The 20,428-nt window shown below is 30.8% G+C and overlaps 1 protein-coding gene across 2 annotated transcripts in view; it reads left to right on the top strand.

Annotated features, from left to right (window-relative positions):
* Ten-a (Teneurin-a transmembrane protein) overlaps positions 1 to 20,428 on the top strand; it is a 621,367-nt gene that overhangs the window by 216,215 nt on the left and 384,724 nt on the right. For both annotated transcript variants that reach the window (XM_072535236.1, XM_072535235.1), the window contains exon 7: positions 6,169 to 6,328. In XM_072535236.1, the coding sequence (XP_072391337.1) occupies positions 6,169 to 6,328 (160 nt within the window). The remainder of the gene's footprint in view (positions 1 to 6,168; positions 6,329 to 20,428) is intronic.

Raw genomic sequence — 20,428 nt, 5'->3', positions numbered from 1 at the left:
GAAAAAAGTAAAAAACAGATATTAATAAGAATTTTGCGAAAATAGTTGAAGACACTACTAGAGCCACAGAAGAACAGTGGAACTAAATGAAAACATCTATTACCACAATTGCGCATGAATATCTAAAATTAAGAAGAGAAAAGAAGTAAAAATGGATAACAGATAAAATACTGCAGATGATGGAAAAGCGAAGAAAATTAAACGGTAGAAATGACAACGAATTTAAAAAGTTGCATAAGACTACACTAAAGGATCTAAAAGGAGCAAAAGAAGCATGGCTGATGGAGAAATGTACGGAAGTTGAAACACTACAACGCAAACATCACGATTTCGATATGCACAAAAAAAATTAAAGAGGTACAGAATACCAAAAAACAACGCAATACAGGCATAGTTGTAGACAAGTCCAGATTGCGATTACCATTAAAGATAAATTAGGAAGATGGAAAGAATATATGCAAGAATTATTCGAAGATGCAGTACGAAGTCCGACTGAAATAAACAACACACACCAACACATCAAATCACAGCTCTTACGAAACTATTCAACAATATCTATGAGACACTGGTTACTTACCAAAAGACTGGCTACTATCAATATTCATTCCACTTCCTAAAAAACCAAACGCTAGAAAATGTAAAGAATATAGATTAATTAGTTTGATGAGCAATGTACTTAAAGTACTCCTTGCTATCATTCACTCGCGCATATACACTAAATTAGAAGAACACCTGAGTGAAGTTTAATTTGGATTCAGAGCAGGACTCGGAACGAGGGAAGCACTTTTTAGTTTCTTAGTTTTAATACAGAGAGCCAGGGATGTTAACTGCGATGTGTACGCATGTTTCATTGATTTCGAGAAGGCATTTGATAAAGTCTCACATAGAAAACTAATCGATATCCTAAAAACATTAGGACTCGATGGTAAGGATATATGCCTAATCTCAAACTTATATGTCCAACAAAAAGCAACAGTACGATTAGAAAATAAACTGTCTCAGATCTTCACAGTCGAAAAAGGAGTTAGACAGGGTTGCATATTGTGACCGGCAATATTTAACATATACTCTGAAAACATCTTTAAAGAGGCCTTGGACGAATCAGAAGAAGGAATTGCTGTAAATGGCCAACTTATAAACAATATTAGATATGTAGACAATACAGTGTTGCTGACAGATAGTGCGCAGGGGCTCCAAAGGCTAATTGATAACGTTGTTGAAGCATGTAATAAATACGGCCCAAAACAAAATTGCAAGAAGACAAAACTAATGATTATTATTAAGAACACCAACATAAACGCCCAATTTACAATAGGCGATGCACCGTTAGAAAGAGTGGAAAAAATATGCTATTTGGGCTGCAATATTAAGGACACTGGGATGATAGCTACGAAATAAAAACTCGTATTGAAAAAACCAGAAGTTCTTTGAACAGCCTTGCGAAGATTCTCTGCAACTTATCTTTAAGTATCAATATACGCATAAGAATTCTTAGATGTTACGTCTTTAGTGTCCTCCTCTATGGAGTAGGAAGCTGGAGCCTTACAGAAGATGCCATAAAACGATTAGAGGCATTTGGTGCTACCGATATATGTTGAAGATCTCATATATACACCACACAAGTAACATAACTATTCTCTAGAAACTAAGAAAAGGCAAATAAATTATTAACAACACAAAAAACAGAAAATTTGCTTACTTCGGCCACATCATGCGTAATGATAAATACCGACTGCCACAGTTGATTCTACAAGGCAAGATTGAGGGTAAGAGAGGCCCTGGACGTAGATGTATATCCTGGCTGGCCAATCTTAGGAAGTGGACTGGTATAACATCAACTGATCTATTTCGAGCTGCTGTGAATAGAATAAGATGGGTCAATGTGGTCGTCAAGAAGTTGTAAGCTTTACTTTTAGTTAATATAAACTTGGAAAATAAGGTGTAGTTTTCAACCTAAAAAATAATTAGCACATATTTGCATACACTAGATTTTTAGTGGAGGGTACATTAAGCTTACCCACAAATTTTCGTGCAAATTGATGCATAAAAAACAATTCTGAGGTATTCGAGTATTTTCGCCGTCATATCCTGGACTATTAATATGTTAATATGTCAAAAGTAGCTTTCGACAAAGTCGAATAGTACTTTAATGAAAGCTTGGCTGGCTTAGCCTTAAATCCAAAATGTGAACCAAAATGCCATATTAATCTATATCATAATATCACCTACCATAAACTATTACGAAATAAGTATTGGAATTAATCGCAAAATAACAAATATCAATATTGCATGTTTATCCATTTCAAAATTCGTGTTAAAAGTAGAAAAGATGAAAAATTCGGTATATTTAGCTGCCAGGTTATTATTTTTGCCACTCACCTAAAAAAACAACACATCACAAATCCAAATGTATTTTCCCACTTCACTCAATTTTATCTAAGGGCAAATCACGTAAAATGCGCCTGTTGTTGGTGTGTATATGGCTTTTCGATGTTTTCACTTCCACAATAAAATGTTCAGAGGTAAGTATATCGAAAGTTTGCAGAAAACGTAGACGTAGGTGAAGTGGTTTTATCGAATTACAAACTTCCCTAAGAAATAAGCAAGCAAGAGGTTTTGTTATTAAATTAGGGCTTGCCCTTTTAGATACGACCTTCTAATGTCTAATATGTGGTCTAATAGGTGGTTTCAATTACAAAGGATCGTTCCGATTGGGTGTATAAACTTGAACAAGGAATAGGGTAGAAGGAACATGAAGAAATAATGCGAAGAGGAACACGGAATAGCTCTTATATATTGGAGGTATTTACTGGAATACAATAATGCAAACTATAATTAAAATACTTTTACATGTATATTTACAAATTTATATAAATAAACTAGTAATTATGCCAGGCATTTCTTCAGTATAACTGAAAATTAAATGATACTATACTCAGAAATATGTTTGTCAGTAAAAGTACAGTAACGAGTAAAGACAACTTGGAAATTTTTAAAAATTGTCATTTATAGTGTATATAATAGAGCACTTAAAGAATGAACAAAATAATTTTAAATACAAGAGTGGGATGAACAAAGACCAAATATTGTGACGGGTAGCTAGCTCTATTAGACACCAGACTCAGTAAAACGCAAGGATAATCTAAATATATACAAATGAGTAACAAAGTAAAATTAACTTCTATATAACATGTACAATAAAATAAAAATATGAATCCCAGTGAATAAAATCGACTGCGCTACGGTCTCCTGTTGATACCAACGAGAAGAAAACATTGACGATACTAGGATTGTTGAAAGCAAATGATGATGTATAGGTCACTGCCTAAACAGTGAAGAAGACTAATCAATAGTCTAAGCTAGTCGAGGTGTCCGATCGACCACTACTCGATACGGGTAAACAACGAAAAGCGAACAATCATTACTTAGTCGCCGACGAAAAGGATGGTGACCTTTGATCAATACTCAAAGTCTCGTGGTAAAAGCTCTTACCAGATCAATATTTCAGCTTGTATTCCCAGAACGATTGGTCTTTGATCAATATTGAAAATCCTGGGGTTGAAGGTCTTAACAGATCATTTCTCTGGTTCTATGGTTTAATTCCCTGTTGCGGTGGACGTTGTTTTACACCCTTGATTATGTTCCATCTCCAGCGCGTATCGATAGTAGTGGTAGGCTGTTAATGAGAGTAATGAGAGAAAGAGCTGGCGGTGATGCCATCCTTATACTATTCTATAAGTAACTAGCTAAACTTCGTACCGTCTAAGAATTAAATAATGTGTCAAAAAAATTTCCAGAAAATAAAACCAAAAAAATATCTCTCAAACATATTATGCATGAAAAAAGTTGAATCAATTTAATGCCTTCTGATAAAAATATTTTTATTTTTTTTTACGTTATATAAATATACAAAGATGACGGTTTTTCGACACGCGAATAATAGTCCATGCGCAAAACATGGAAACTCTAAGTTAGTTCCGCAAACTTCCAATGGTTGGCTTTTTGATTTGTTTATTGTCATTGCAAAAGCCAAAAGTATGGACAATTGTAAATGTTTAAAATCAAATGGTACGTTCGTTGGAATTATCGGTATACTCAGGAACAAAATATCCTTATCTTTGTATTTTTTCTTGATGATCGTTGCCTTAATGACATTGTTCATTATCCTTTTTACAATCGGTCTCGTTCCATTGCACGGTCAAGGTTGATTAATATTACTCAGCATAATTACAACTGATCGTACTTTAAAATGTTAATTGTTAGGTGAGAGTTCAGGTAATTCCAATGGATTCAAAAACTCTGTAGTGAAGTTGGCTATCTTCTTTTTCTTTTTCTTCCCTTTTAAAAGCAATTCTGCTTGTTCATTGCCAGATTAATACCTCTATGGAAGGTTGTCACTCCATCTTCTGCGCGGTATTCCGATACTTCTTCTGCCGATTGGTGACTTATCTCTTGCATGGGTCTCCTCCATTCTGCTTATGTGGTTATTCCATTATTTTTTTCTATTTTATGTCCATTTATTTATACACTCTACGTTACATTTTCTTCTAATGTCTTCACTTCTCTTTCGATCTCTCAGCGTATTTCCTGTAATTCTTCTCAGCACTCTCATCTCTGTCGTTTCCAGTAGCCTTTGCGTTGTGGCTGTTTCGGGTCTTGTTTCTGAGGCATAAGTTATTATTGGTACACTAGCTTTATAAATTCTTGACTTCATCTCAACGTTAATGTGTCTGTTTCGCCATATAGTGTTATTAAGGCATCCTGCCAGTTTATTTGCTTTTTGTACTTGATCTCTCAGTATTTTATCCAGGTATCCATAGCTAGCAAGTGTAATTCCCAGGTATTTTAATAATATTACTTGTTCAATACTGATGCCATCAATTTTTATTTTACATCTGGTTGGTCCTTTGCTGACTACTATCTATATTTTAGTTTTCTGATATGAGTTTGTCATATTTAGTTCTTTTGCTCTTATGTTAAATGTGTGGACCAGTCTTTGTAGACTATCTTGGGCTATCAACATTGCGTCGTCTGCGTAGCAGAGTATTTTTATTTCTTTGTTTCCCATTTTGTATCCCCTTCTTTTGTTACCGCTTTTGATGATTTCATCCATGATCAAATTAAAGATCATGGAGCTCAATGAATCTGATTTTTTTATAACTGTGTCAATTAATTTGAACCAAAACAACTTTTCTGAAAGAAAATTCAGAATGGTCGCATTTAGATCATCGACATCTTAATTTTTGGGTTATATTAGGGACGACCCAATATTGCTCGTCCAATTAAGGTTTTTGAACTGGTAAGCTATGCCGGAAAAACACGTTGAATAAGCTTGGCCCAGCGAACTTATAATAAATTTACTTGAGAATTACACTAAGAAAGTAGAATTGTAATTTTAAACATTACTACTAAGCTCAATACGTAAACAATAATACTGGATGAAAACTATGTAGAGTTTTTGAAGTAAGAGAAGACTTATTGTGTAAAAGAAACAGAAGACCGGCTTTGTTATCATCGCTACTCAGCGCTGTTTACTGGGTCAGAAATTACACTGATTGACGCCTAGCGCGGATAACTGATCCAATAATCAGTTATTGACCAGAATTAAAATAATTTAATTACTAATATGGCTATTTAAACATAGGGGTTAGTGATAAAAGGGTGAAATTTAAGAAATGTATTATTAATGTTAAAAAAAATTATATCTAAAAATTTTTTAAAAATGGTTGGGATGGACCACCGTTACCCCTTAGGGAAATGAAATATATATTGCGAACTATTCTGGGACATACCCAATATTCATATAAAATTTCATAAAAATTGGTCAACCCGTTTCGGCGAAGTATGGTAACTAACTCAATTGGCCATCCAATAGTAGTTCGTAATAGAAGAGTAAAACTTAAGAGTGGTATGTATTTTTGATTACACATCATAAAAAATTGAAAAAAAAATGGTCAAAAAAATAAAAAAAGTTTGGGGTGGACCACTCTTAACATTTAGGAGTGTGAAAAATATATTACGACCTATTCTCAGATCTACCGAATTTTTAGGAGGAATATGGTAACTAACACTGTGACACGGGTATTTTATATGTATAGATTTACCAAATATATTTAATATTTACATTTTTTTTATTAAACGGTAATATGTCTTGTTATTTTATTCTAGGTGTACAATGATGAGCTCCAACCTCACAGTGTATCTCTGATAATATCTGAAGCCGAAGGAGTAAGCACCACCTGCCCCAACGATTGTTCCGGAAGGGGCTCTTGTTACGTAGGAAAATGCGACTGTATCGATGGTTTTCAAGGAATTGACTGCTCTAAAAGTAGGTCATTTTGTATAACATATTAAATATAATAACATATTTCATGGATATATTACTTGTGCGAAAAATATTGTTTATTGTTAATTTAGAACATCAATAAATAAAACAGATACATTTTACAATAGAGAAATAATACTATGCATCTATATATTATGACAGTTTATCGACTAAGAGCTGGTAGATAATGTTTAAGCAAAAATTTGGTTGGATTATTATTAGTCTTTTCTTAATGCAAAATCGAAATCCGGGGTGAAAAATATTGTAGTTTTATTTACCAATTATTTTAATGGTTGATTCAAGATTTATGAATCTGGTTTGTTTTTAAGTCAAGTGAAATTGAATTATCTTTTAATTCATTTATTAATAAAATCCGAAATATATAAACCAGATACTTTTGTTACGTTTAAAAATTTGATACTCTTTTGAAATATAATTTTGGCTGTGAATAAGCCACAGTTTTACTTTAAAATAAGTTTATTTTGACATTTCAATTTCCCCTTTAAAAGTTGTTTCTAAAATACAAAACAATGTTTTGTATTTGAGAACGATTTTGAGAACATTAATTGAGGTTTCTTGATTCTAACAAATTATCTTATTTTCTTCATTAGAATCCTTACGTAATTCGATAATATTTGTAAATTTTTTTACATTTTTCTCAGTCGCTATTTCCCTAATATAATTTTTTTCTTTGCATAAATGTATCAAGTCTCTCAACGACGCTCGTAGTGCAGACGCTGATCGAGGTTCTTGATACTTCGAGTTATCAACGACGTTCGTGATGCAGTTTGTGTTATATAAATATCAGCTTCATAATGCGATACATTTTATTTTGTGTTAAAAGCAATATATTTATGTGTTCTTTATTTTGCTTTATGCTTATGTTATATCTTAAATTCAACTCAATCACGTAGAGCTTTCCATATTGTAATGATAACGGGGTAATCAATCCTGTCATCTGTATTATTTATTATTTTCGGTTACTGCCGCGAAATTCTTATTTTAATATATTCGCAAATATTATGGAGTATCGTGTACAAAAATTAAAAAATAGTTATTTTTTAATCTGAAGTTGTCTTTAGTAGTTTAGTAGTAGTAGTGTCTGAAGCTCTCTAGTAATTTAGTCTGAATTTGTTTCGAAACTATCTTACCGATTTGTCTATCAGATGTTGCTATTGCGTCCATAACGAAGCCATTTTATTGTTACTTCTTAAAAGACAGAATTATTTTTCACGTTGAGAACGGCTATGAATAACTGTTCTGATGAGACTTATTAAGTCGAAATACGTATCAACAGATACATAGACGCTTTGTACGTGAAATCAAATCTTTGCTGTCTTTTTCATTTCAAAATAGTTATTTATTGTACAATACGATAAAATTGTACTTTATCTTCTAGAGCGTTTTTATGTTTTTTCGTGAATTATGCTGAATTTTTTGCTATTTGCGTGAATTTCGTGAAGATAATGCGATTTTATCGTCGTGTGCAATACAACATTTTTTTCTATAGCAAGACTTCAAGTTCAGGTGAAAAATAGAATTTCAAAGAAAATTGTAATTTTTAGCACAAAAATCGCAATTGTATTGCTCCGTTGCTAGGGATATGAATTACTCTGTCAACAAATGTCAAATGTTACGTTTTGGTTTGTGCGGAGAATATTGTTGCGTTTTGTGTACAAAGTGAATAAATACGAAATGGGCGGAATATCATCTGTTGCAGAATCTTACATTGAATAGTCAATAAGCAATAAGATTGCTGTATCCAAGTGTATACTTGGCGGACCAGAAAATCAATCCATTACCTCGAATCAAGTGTTTAAGCAAACGAGTACAAGTTGTGATGCTCCAAAAATAGATATTTCTAATAATGTTAATTGTAAAATTTCAGTTGTTTTTAATCCTTAATGTGTTTGAATTTGTAAATTTTATTGAATAAAAAAAAGTTAAAACATTTTATCTACTCTTGCTGTTAAAGTGTCACTTTATCTACCCTTGCGATTAAAGTGATACTTTATCTACTCAAAACAGTTGTTATAGCAACACTTTAACATTAGCTATGGAAAAAAAAATTAAAATCTATTGCAAAAATTTATTTCAATTTGGAATTTATCAAAAGTTATAAAATCACCATCAGTATTTTATACATATATCAAAACCAAACTATATGTTGATAGAGTACTTACGTTTTTACAAAGAATACAGATTTATTTTCTCTTTAACTGTCCATTTATATATTTCCTGTTTCTCAATTACTGATGTCCATTATTATGTAATTAACTTTTTCACTAAAACTATTTACTACATCACAAAATATATGTTAGTTATGTTTATTAGTTTTTTAATTTTTTTACTGGAAAATCTTCCACTTATCCATATTCTACAATGTCAAATGTTTCTTTGTAGGCATCTATTATTTATTGATATCGATTTTGTCGCTCAGTTTACACTTTAATTTCCTTCAAATTTGTTTAATTTTTCCAACTTACATATTCCATAATTAATTTCTTAACTAACCAGCTGATTAACTTGTTAACCCTACACATAGCTATCTACAATAACTACTTACATCAACAAAGATCGCATGATTGCCATGTAAAGATTTCATGGTTTTGATTAGCAAATTTTGGATTACACAATAGATCTGCGAGATAAGCATGATGTTCGTGTTCAGCGACCCTCAAAACCTCTGAGTAGCAAAATTGGACGTATGTCATTTAATCCTTGCTGATTTAATTATTTTTAAGTTGCCAATCTAAAAAATGCATTTTCCAAATGCAATTTTTCATTTTATTTCAGTTCAATCCGTTTTACTGCGCCGAGTTTCGAAGGTTTAGCCGATTTTTGCACTTCATTGCCTCGCCTATCTGAGACAATATTAAAAACAAGAAGTCTAGAACTCTAAGTCATAAGAATACCCTTATAAAGTATGAAAAGTAATGCCAGATATTTGTGTGCCTTATGAAATACGAGAATCCGCACTTCGTAACTTTATAGGCAAAATTTCATGAATAAAGACTATTTTCTATTTTTATATTCGAACTTTGAAATAAATTGTTCCCCCAAATTTATAATTGTTCAATTTTAAAACGTTTCGTATATTCTCAGTATTAGGTTACACCAATTAACGTTTCACCTTTTAATTAAAACCATAGCCGGTCCTGGTAAGGCGGGTGAATAGAATCTTGGTGGCTGACGATTTTCCAACAAAGTAAAATGAGGGTGTTACCAATGCGCGTCTTTGGCATTTTCACCCTTTCTCCCTGGATTTCCGTCAGGACGCTTTTAAACAAAGGTACGCACTTCAAAATTTAATGTAACGTGAAATTTTACCTTGGCAATAAATAACTCTTGATAAGACTCATAAGCATTAATAACAGGATAATACTTGTTCGAAGGAGAAAATTCGAAATTCTCGATAATGTAATCTTTTAGAAGGAGTGTTTAAATTGGATAAGATACCGTGAGAAAGTGATTTAGGTGGGATTTTCAAGATAGCAAAGTAGTTAAGTACTGTATAGTTTGGAAAATCTGAAAACCAGATGAGAGAGCCACAACTGTTTATAAAACGAAAGAAGCGTACAAAACTAAAACAACTAAGATCTGACAATAAAAATTATTTTATATTTTATATTTTCACCCTGGAGTGAAATCTAAATTTTTAAAAAATTTTCAATTTTTTTATATTATAAGATGATAATAACATCCTTACTGTGGCGGTAATAGTAACTTTAAGAAATTCAATTGATAACTTCTAAAAACTATTTTTAAATATCAGTTAAACATAAATAATGCGATTAAAATTAATATTGTTAATTGAAGACAATGCAACAAACAATTTTTCTTACCTGCACATAAAAATATTGAATAATCTCAATATTTTCATTATGTTGGACTTGGTATCTTTAAACAACCCACTAGAAACGGTGAGTGCCAGTGGGTAGCAATATAACTACCTCCGAAGGTGGATGCTAAAAGCCAATGTATAACAATAAAACTAACAAATTATTTTGTTGGGAGCAAATTGTTAGGCCTCGTTTAGCTTAGTCTCTCAGGTGTGAGAACGTCTTATCTTATAATTAAATATGAAAACTATGATTGGTATGAGGGGGGGGGTTTGATAAGCAGAGTGATGAAAACCTTGCGATTGGTTATTATTAATGATATATATACATTGGTTTAGAACGTCTTTCGACGTTGTCCGATACCTAAACACCATCTCTTCCTATCTTCGCAGTCGTTTGTTGGTAAATTTCTTTCGCTCATGGACTTGTTTACGCCGTGTTGCCATTCTAATCTGGGTCTTTCTCTTTTCCGTCGACCTATCGGTTGCCATTCTATTACTTTTTTGGGGAGTCTTGTTGCTGGCATCCGTTGAACATGCCCATACCACCTTAATTGTTTCTTCTCTATATCTTGAGTTATATTTCCTTCTATTCCCATACGTTGTTTTATTACATCATTTCTGATTCGGTCTCATCTGGAAATACCTAAAGATCTTCTCATTGCATCCATCTCTACTGCTTTTATTCGCTTTTTGTTCTTTTCACTAATTCTCCATTTTTCAGCGCCATAAAGAAGAGTAGTTTTAATCATGGTCTATATATATTAAATTTTCTTCCTTTCGTTATCTCTTTACTCCACAGTATACCATTGAAACATCCTAAGACTTTCTTTGCTTGAGTGATTCGTTTTTCTATTTCCCGTGTACCAGTTCCTGTATTGTCAAAGGCAACACCCAAGTAGTCATAGCTCTGACAGCAGGAAATATGTTGTCCGTTTTCGAGGTCTATGTTATCTGCCTCGTTTCCAATACAAAGATATTTGGTTTTTGTTGTATTGACATTCATTCCCCAGTCGTTATATTCTTCTATCAGTTTTCTAAGCATGTACTGCATGTCTTCCCTGTCGGTCGCTAGCACTACCTGGTCATCAGCAAACTGGAGTGTATATATACATTCATTGCTAAGCTCTATACCCATCCTATGCACCTTTCTTTTCCATCTTTCCAATTCCATATTCTTAATGATAACGTCAAGAAATGGTGGGGATGAATCAGTTTCCACCTTCATCGTGTACTAGGATGTATACCATTTTCTTTCTTTTCAAATCCATCTGAATGATACATATCGTAGTATCCAGTTCACGATGGAGGTGAAAACTGATTCATTTTACCGTTTCTTGACGTGATCATAAAGAAAAACTAATCCCAAGGTTTTCGTCACCCTGTTTATCGAAAACCTACCCATACCAATCGTTACTTGCATACCAACTCTTATCATCAACCTTCACAAATTACCTCAGTCATTTTTACCCTTGTCTTTAGATCAATACGCCTTTGCTATATTGCAAGTAGACTTGCTGAGTTTAAAACAAACCCTCATCCAAAACGGTTACCGTGAAAATTATATTAATAAGAGCTTGCACAGACATCAGTCTTCTACTCAATCTAAATCCAAAGGCTCAGACCCTCATCATTTTCTTCCTTACATCAAAGGTGTCACTGACAAAATCGACAAAATTCTTAAATAAACAGGAATAAAGACAATGTGTACCCCCAACAAAAACTTTCATCTCTTGTCCGATCAATCAAAGGCAAAATTCCAAATGAACAATACAAGGTTTATGAAATTCCTTTGGCAGACTGCCCCTGATCCATATAGGCTAAACAAGCTACCCCGCGCCAATCACCAAGCTAACCCCCACCCAAACCACGTCATCATCGACGGTATAAATAAACCGTCCTCTGTTCCCTGTGGCAGTAATGCATTGGTTAGTGATCAGTGCAGTGGTGTCTGGAGGCTCGGGAGACTGAGACCTGCTAAGACTGTTAAGTTTAATATTAATTCTGGTAATATTAATAATCTTAGCTCTATTAGCAATTAAACGGTCTTCTGGGGTCGTATTTTTGAATTCAATCGAATTTTTTCGTATACGAGTTAACTCAAATGAAAAATTTCGTATACGGATCTGAATCTGTATTTTTGAACGTCGTTCGAAATGTTATACGTATACGAGAAAAATTGGCACCGGCATCATTGCAAATTCGAACAACCAAAACTTCAATAAAAAAAAAGAAGAATAATCGGCAGTTTTACTTAACCTATTTTATGATGACTTTGTTATCTAAAACAATTCTTTGTTTCTTGTAAATTATCTGAAAGGAGTAAGTAAAAAAAAGCATGAAATACGGTGGTTCAGTGTCGGCCGAACAAAAAAAAAGTGCCATTCAAGTCTATTAACTGCATTGTGAAGAGCTTTGTTAATTCTTACAATTCTTGAAATTGTACAACCTCTAGAGGGTTGAGAAGGGGTGGATAAACTTGCCTCTCCATTCTGCTAATATTTCCGCCTCTGCAAGGGTTTTAACTATTTCTTTCTATTAAAAAATTATTTAAACTAGTCATTGAAAACAAAGTTCAATAAAAAATATTGTATTAATTTAAATTGTACTGTATTGTTCAATCTAAAAACCCGATTAAAAACTATCAGCTGAAATCTTATCTGACGTACACTGGCTCAGTGACAACTGAAATAACAAGAATTACTTTGATCGTATACTAGCATCGAAATTCAAATGGTTCAGAGCCATTCGTGTCGCCGTATACGAAAGAATTCGAACACGCACTATTCGAAAATACAAAAAACTAGATTTTGAGCAAATTTCATCTAATTTCGTATGCGAAATATGCTCGAATGAATTCGAAAATACGACTCCTGTGTTGAACCGCCTCGATTAATCCTGCGCCGAGGATATATATATATATATATATATATATATATATATATATATATATATATATATATATATATATATATATATATATATATATATATATATATATATATATATATATATATATATATATATATATATATATATATATATATATATTGTGACGATTAAGGTTTATAGAAAATAATTTATAAGTTATATACTACATAATATTAGATATTTGGTTGTTTTAAATAAGTTATATACTAGAGAATTTAATAAAAATATATTTATGTGAGGGCATTTTTAATAAATTAGCATATAATAATTGTAAAAAGTTTTATTTAGTAATTTTAATTTTGTAAATAGATTTAAGTGAGCCATGTGCCTAGGCAACCAAAAATACTCTCGGAGATTGACAGATATTTATACTCTGAAGTGACGTTTAAAAATATTTACGAATATAAAGTGGGTTATAATAATATATTGTTTGAAATGTGTATTTTATTAAATTAGAATGTTAAGTTACTAATTTAATTATATATTCTGATCTGAAAAGCCTAAATGTAAACAAAATTATTATTAGAAAAGAATGGAATTCTCTGGATCTCCGGAGATGGCCATGTTTGCGAAATGGTTTGTTCCAGAAAATTCAGACAAGTATTTGATAGAACAAATTAGAACATGATATCTTACGAGATGGTTCTGGAATATCCGAAAGATATAAATACCCGTGATTTGGATTCAAGATGGCAGTTTTTGAAAGTTTTTAGCAGTTTTATCATGAAAGTTAGTTAGAAGATAGATACATTTACTTAGTGAAGTCAATTGTTCAGGAGTTTTTTGAAAGTTTTTAGTCAGAAAAGTTTTAGATAGTGCAGTCAGAAGAGTTTTAAGAAGTTTTTAGGCAGTTTTGGAAGTTTTTAGTCAGAAGTCAAGCAGTTTATTATGAAAGTTAGTTGGAGTCAGTGAATCAAGTACAAATAGTCAAAATGTTTAATATAGTGAGTTAAATGAAGATTAAAAATTATATATAATTTAATGCACATTTATAATTATACACAAATAATTATTGAAGATAAAAAAAGGTATATTGGAAGAAATTAAATTATATTATGTTTGGAGATTAGTATAAATCAACTTATAATAATTGGATATTGGTATATTGAAAAGAAGAATAAATATAAATGCTGTTTGCTGGTTTGGTTGGTGGTGTATACATGCTGGTGAAGAAAACTATATCTTAAATTGGTAGAAGCTGATAATTGCAAAAAGAAATTTCACAAAAACAAGGATAACCGAAATACGAAGACTTTCAGTGGTGATTAGAATATATATAGTGGAAAACAGTTCATTTAGGCATTCAGTGAAAGAAAGGTACAAAATTTTGTTAATATAATTTAGTTAATGTCATAACAATTTCAATTTTGAAGATAGTTTGTTTAAATTTTAGATTGTCTATAGAATTTAATTAGTTTTATAAGAATATCAGTTTAAAGATAGTTTATTTTAAATTTACATTGACTAGGTTAGATATATATGTGTGTTTCATAATAGTTATAATAAAGATAATTTAAAAAAGTACTTACAAACTAATTCTTTGAGAACCGCGATAAAAACCCTATATATTATATTATTAAAAATACTCATTGCTCATCATTCAAACAAAAAACACATCATAACAATTTGGCACCCAACGCAGTGGCTCTCTATTTAAAAGAATTAGTTTGGGAAGATAAGTGCTCTCATATAATTAAATTAATTATCAGTAGAAAGAAAAAATTATAGATTTTATTTTTAATTATATTTGAACAAGTAAAGTCTCAAAATGTCTCAAGGAAAGAAAGGTACAAGAAGCAAAAAGAATGAAGAAGTTGTGGAAGTAGAAACACAACCTATACAAGAGGAGAGTTTAGTTCAAGCTCCACAAGATACTGCAGAAATCAATCCAGAAAGAGAGGAAAATGTCAATATGGCAGCTTTGATGTCATTATTGATGCAGATGAACAAGACAATGGAAGAGAATACGAAAAAAATAGAACACAAAATGGAACAGAATTCACAAGAAGTCAAAGAAGACATGAAAAAAATGGAACAGAAAATGGAAGAGAATTCAAAAGAAATCAAAGAAGACATAAAAAAATTGGAAGAGAATTCAAAAGAAGTCAAAGAAGACATGAAAAAAATGGAACAGAAATTGGAAGAGAATTATAGAAAATTAGAAAAGAAAATAGAAGATAATAATAATAAAATTGTAAAACAAATGGATAAAAAACTTGAAGCTGCAGAGAAAAAAGTAGCAAATGAAATAAAAAGTATACGGAATGACTACAAGAAAAGGATAGACAATGAGAGGACAGAAGTAAAGAGGATTATTCAAGATAATAAGATAGATATAGAACAGAAAATAGAGTTACAGAAATGTAACTTAGAAGTAAAAATTAACGAAGACAGGAGAAACACAGAAGAAAAATTAGACGATATACAACAAAATATCCAAATAAATAGTAATCAAATAAGAAATGTGGAACAGAGAATAGATGATATTTCACAAATGAGAGACATAGGGAGACCTTACTTAAATTTAACAAATGAGACTGGGATTAAATTCTCTGGTAATATAAAAAATTTGCATCCTAGAGTATACATAAATAGTTTAAAACATAAATTAAGATTGGTGAATAATATTAATGATATTAAAGATTATATTAGAATGACATTAAATGACAATGCAGCAACTTGGTTTGCTAGTATTGAGAATGATTTAGATAATTTTCAAACATTTGAAAATAAATTTCTAAATTATTATTGGGGTGAATTAGAGCAAGCCAAGTTTAGAGAAATTCTATATTTTGGAAAGTATAATCAAAATTTAAAATCAAATATGGTAGATTATGCATTGAAATTGATAACAGTTGCAAAATATTTAGAACCACCACTTAGAGAGGATGAAACAGTCTTAAATGTATCTAGACATTTTGATGCTGATGTTGTGCAAACCGTAACTGTACAAAATATTCAAACAATAGATAGTTTTATTAATTTTATTCAAAGAATACAAAGAGGCAATATGACAAGTAATAATAATAACAGAAAAAACAATAGTAACTTTCAATATAATAGAAATGATAATCAACAATCATATAATAATTATAGATATGGTAATAGTTTACAAAATTTTAATAATAATAACAGTAATCCAAATAGACAGAACTTTAATAATAATACTAGTTATAATAGACAAAATTTTGATAATAATACTAATTATAATAGACAACATTTTAATAACAGTACTAATAATAATAGACAAGATTTTAATAATAGAAGAAATACAGAGCGACCTAACTATAACAGACAGGTAAATTGTGTTCGAAGGAATAGAAGCTGCGAAGACAGGGAACGAAATAGTACAAGGCAAGAAAATGTGAGTAGAAGTCATAGTAGGGAAAGACATAGGACATCAGATCCAAGTGGTCAGATACAATCTGACAATTCTAATAATCAAAATTTTGTGCAGTAAACTTTCTGAATTACAAGTTAGGCCATTGCTATTATGAAAAACCTTCTGAATTTATTTCTTTAGATGAAGAGAAAATTATTGAATCTATTAATTTAATTTATATAAATGCTTTGGCCAAAAATAAAATGATTAAGATTATGATAGATACTGGTTCAGAAAGTACTTTAGTCTCGGAGAATTTTATTTTTAATACATTAAAACTATCAGATATAATAAAGATTCCAAAAATTAAAATTATTGGTGCAAATAATAAGAAGTTGGGTGAAATTGATAAACTAGCCAATTTTAAAATTAATATTCTTAATAAAGAAATTAATATGCAAGGATTTATTGTCAAGGATTTATGTGTTGATATATTAATGGGAAATGATGAATTGGAAAAGAAGAAAGTAAAGATAGATTTTGAAGAAAAAATGGTAACTTTCGAAGGGCAAATAATTAAATTTATGCAGAAAGATGAGGTGGAAGAAGAAATAAGAGTTGATAGGATATTATTAAAAGAAAATAAAGATGTTTATGAAGAAGAAATGTATTTTGATGATAGGGAAATGTCCCAAAAGAATGTAAAGAATAATTATTGTAGTGAATATTTAAGGAATGGAAATTTTAAGCAGATGGATGCCTACGAGGCGGAGTGCGTAAAATTGGAAGCAAGGAATAATGAGTACATAATGAAGAATAATTATTGTAGTGAATATTTAAGGAATGGAAATTTTAAGCAGATGGATGCCTACGAGGCGGAGTGCGTAAAATTGGAAGCAAGGAATAATGAGTACATAATGAAGAATAATGTTATTTGTAAAGAAGAAGATATGATGAAAGTTGTAAATTGCCCTGAAAAACATAAATCAATAATCGTTTCCATATTGCAGCAACACAAGGGACTTGTCAATAAAGAAAATAGAATTGCACAAAATTATATCCATAGTATAAGAGTTAAGGAGGAAAAAGATTTTAAAACAAAATCATACCCAATACCATATAAATACAGAGAAGAAGTAAACAAAACAATTAATAATATGTTAGAAGATGGGATCATTGAGAAGGCAGACACACATTTTATTAACCCCATAGTAGTAGTACGAAAAAGATCAGGTGAAATCAGGTTATGTTTGGATGCAAGGAATATTAACAAGATTACTGAAAAGCAATTTGAAGCACCAATGAGTATAGATGGAATATTAGGAAGAATTACAGGAATGTCATTTTTCACTAAAATCGATTTACAGCATAGTTTCTGGTTAATACCTCTAGAAAGAAAAAGTAGACAGTATACAGGATTTCAGATAGATGGAGTAGTATATCAATTCAAAGTAGTACCATTTGGACTTCAATCATCTTGCAGTGCTCTATGTAGATGTCTTCATGATATTTTGGATCAATATGAACATTTTGTAATTCACTACATTGATGATATCTTAATTTTTTCTAAAACGGCTGAAGATCATGAGAAACACCTAAAAATTATAATAAATAGATTAGACAAAGTGGGACTAAAAATAAATCAAGAAAAATGTACATTTTTTCAAAAAGAAGTCATATATCTAGGTTATAAACTTAACACTAAGGGAATCGAAATGGATCCAGAACGGACACAAGTCATTCAGGAATATAAAAAACCACACAATTTAAGAACTTTAAGAGGATTTATTGGAATAATTAATTATTATAAAAGGATGATACCAGATCTAAGTATAAAAGAAATTCCATTACTTGAACTACTGAGAAAAGGTGTAAAATGGAGATGGGATCAGAGAAGAGAACTAGCATTCCAAGAAATTAAAAACATTTTTCTGTCAAATTTGAAAATATACTATCCTGACTATACACAGCCATTCATACTAAGAACAGATGCATCAATAGAGAGATTATCAGGGGTATTATTACAAATACATGATGGGGTCGAATACCCAATACAATTCATTTCAAGAATCACAAAGCCACATGAAAAGGGTTACTCAGTTTCAGAATTAGAACTAGCAAGTATAATACACTGTGTCACAAAATTAAGATTTTATTTGTTGGGTAATGAATTTACAATAGAAACAGATCACCAAGCTTTAACGTCTATATTAAATAACAAATATGGAAACAGTAGAATACATAGGTGGAGTCTAATATTGAGTGAATACTCATTTGAAATCAAATACATTTCTGGAAAATCCAATATAGTGGCAGATGCTTTATCAAGGTTAGAAAATACATCACAAAAAGGGCAGCGAACAATAAAAACTGGATTAAATCAATTAGTAGAAAATACTGGATTATATTCTAAAGAAGAAATTATAAGAGATCAGATCAATTTGAGTGAAAAACAAAAAGTCCTTAGTAAAGATGGGGTATATTATAAAATAATAAATGGCATAGAAGTATATGTAATAACTAGAACTTTAGCAAAGAAAATATTGAAAAATTTACATAACAATTATATGCATATTGGTTCAAGAAAGCTATGGATGCTATTTAGGGACAATTATTTTGCAAAGAATGACATAAGTATAGCAAAGGAAATTACTACCCAATGCCCAATATGTCAACTAAACAAAGAAAAGAATTTCAAAAACCAGAACACATATAAATCTAATGTTGTATATGAAAAACTAAATACAGTTTCCATGGATTTTATTTCAAATTTAGTTCTCAGTCCAACAGGAAAAAAGCATATACTAGTGATAGTTGATTTATATACAAAATTTATTAAACTATATCCCTGCTCTAGAACAAATGTTAAAACATTAAAATTATATATTAATCAATTTTTCGAAGAAATAGGACCATTTAGAAATTGCATAATAGATAATGCTACATATTTTAACAACCAAAAATTTCGGGCATTTTGTGAGAAAAAGGGAATCAACATTCATTTTACAAGTATCAGACATCCTCAGGCAAATCCTGCAGAAAGATATATTAAAGAAGTTATAAAATATTTAAGGATACTGTGCCAAAACCAACATGAAACTTGGCAGCAACATATACCACAAGTAGAATATTTTTTGAATAATACACATAATTTGAATACAGAGGAAGTACCAGAATATTTAATGTTTGGCCATATAGGAAACAGAAAGTGGATTAGTGAATATAATCAGGATATGTTAGAACAAGTAATGCAGAAAGTGAATAACCGAATTAGGAGGAAAGCTGAAAAATATATCAGAAGACAAAATCGAAATATAAAAAAACCAATCACATTTCAAAAAGGAGACCTAGTGTTAATTCGTTCACTTAGAAAAAGTAATGTTAAAGAAAACCGTTGTAAGAAATTACAACCAATGTTTGAAGGTCCATATACAATTGAAAATCAGAATGGACTAAATAGTTATGTGTTAATAGATGCAGAGAACAGACTAAGAGGCATATTTCATATCAACGACATTTTTCAATATCATGAAGAGATTGAATAATGATTTCTATACCTTTAACACAAATATAATAACACTAATAACTTACTGATAGATCCATTTCATAGATAGATGGTAGATTTCTTTGTTGTGAATAAATTTGACATCATACTTGTTGAATTTTGTACATATGGAAATTGTTTGATACCCTAAAAATCATAATTTGGGGTTAGATACTATAATTGCTATAAAAATGTCTTTCTAATATAATAAAGTGGAAAAACTTACCAATTTATATTGATGAAGTTATTTTGAATGGAAATAATTCCTAGATTTTGTATATAAATAAACAGAACAACATATCTATTATATTTTTAATTAAGGTTATATTTTATTCTCTGATATCGCATCCATTGCTCCATTTGACATGACAGTTTGACCATAGAATAGCCGAACTGTGCTCCGTTGTTCTCTGTTTTGACATAGACAGCGAACAGGGATGTATTTAACACATTTTAAATAAAAAA

Source organism: Diabrotica undecimpunctata, chromosome 6, assembly GCF_040954645.1.
Source record: "Diabrotica undecimpunctata isolate CICGRU chromosome 6, icDiaUnde3, whole genome shotgun sequence".
NCBI lineage: Eukaryota > Metazoa > Arthropoda > Insecta > Coleoptera > Chrysomelidae > Diabrotica > Diabrotica undecimpunctata.
This window is presented reverse-complemented; position numbering and strand designations above follow the sequence as displayed.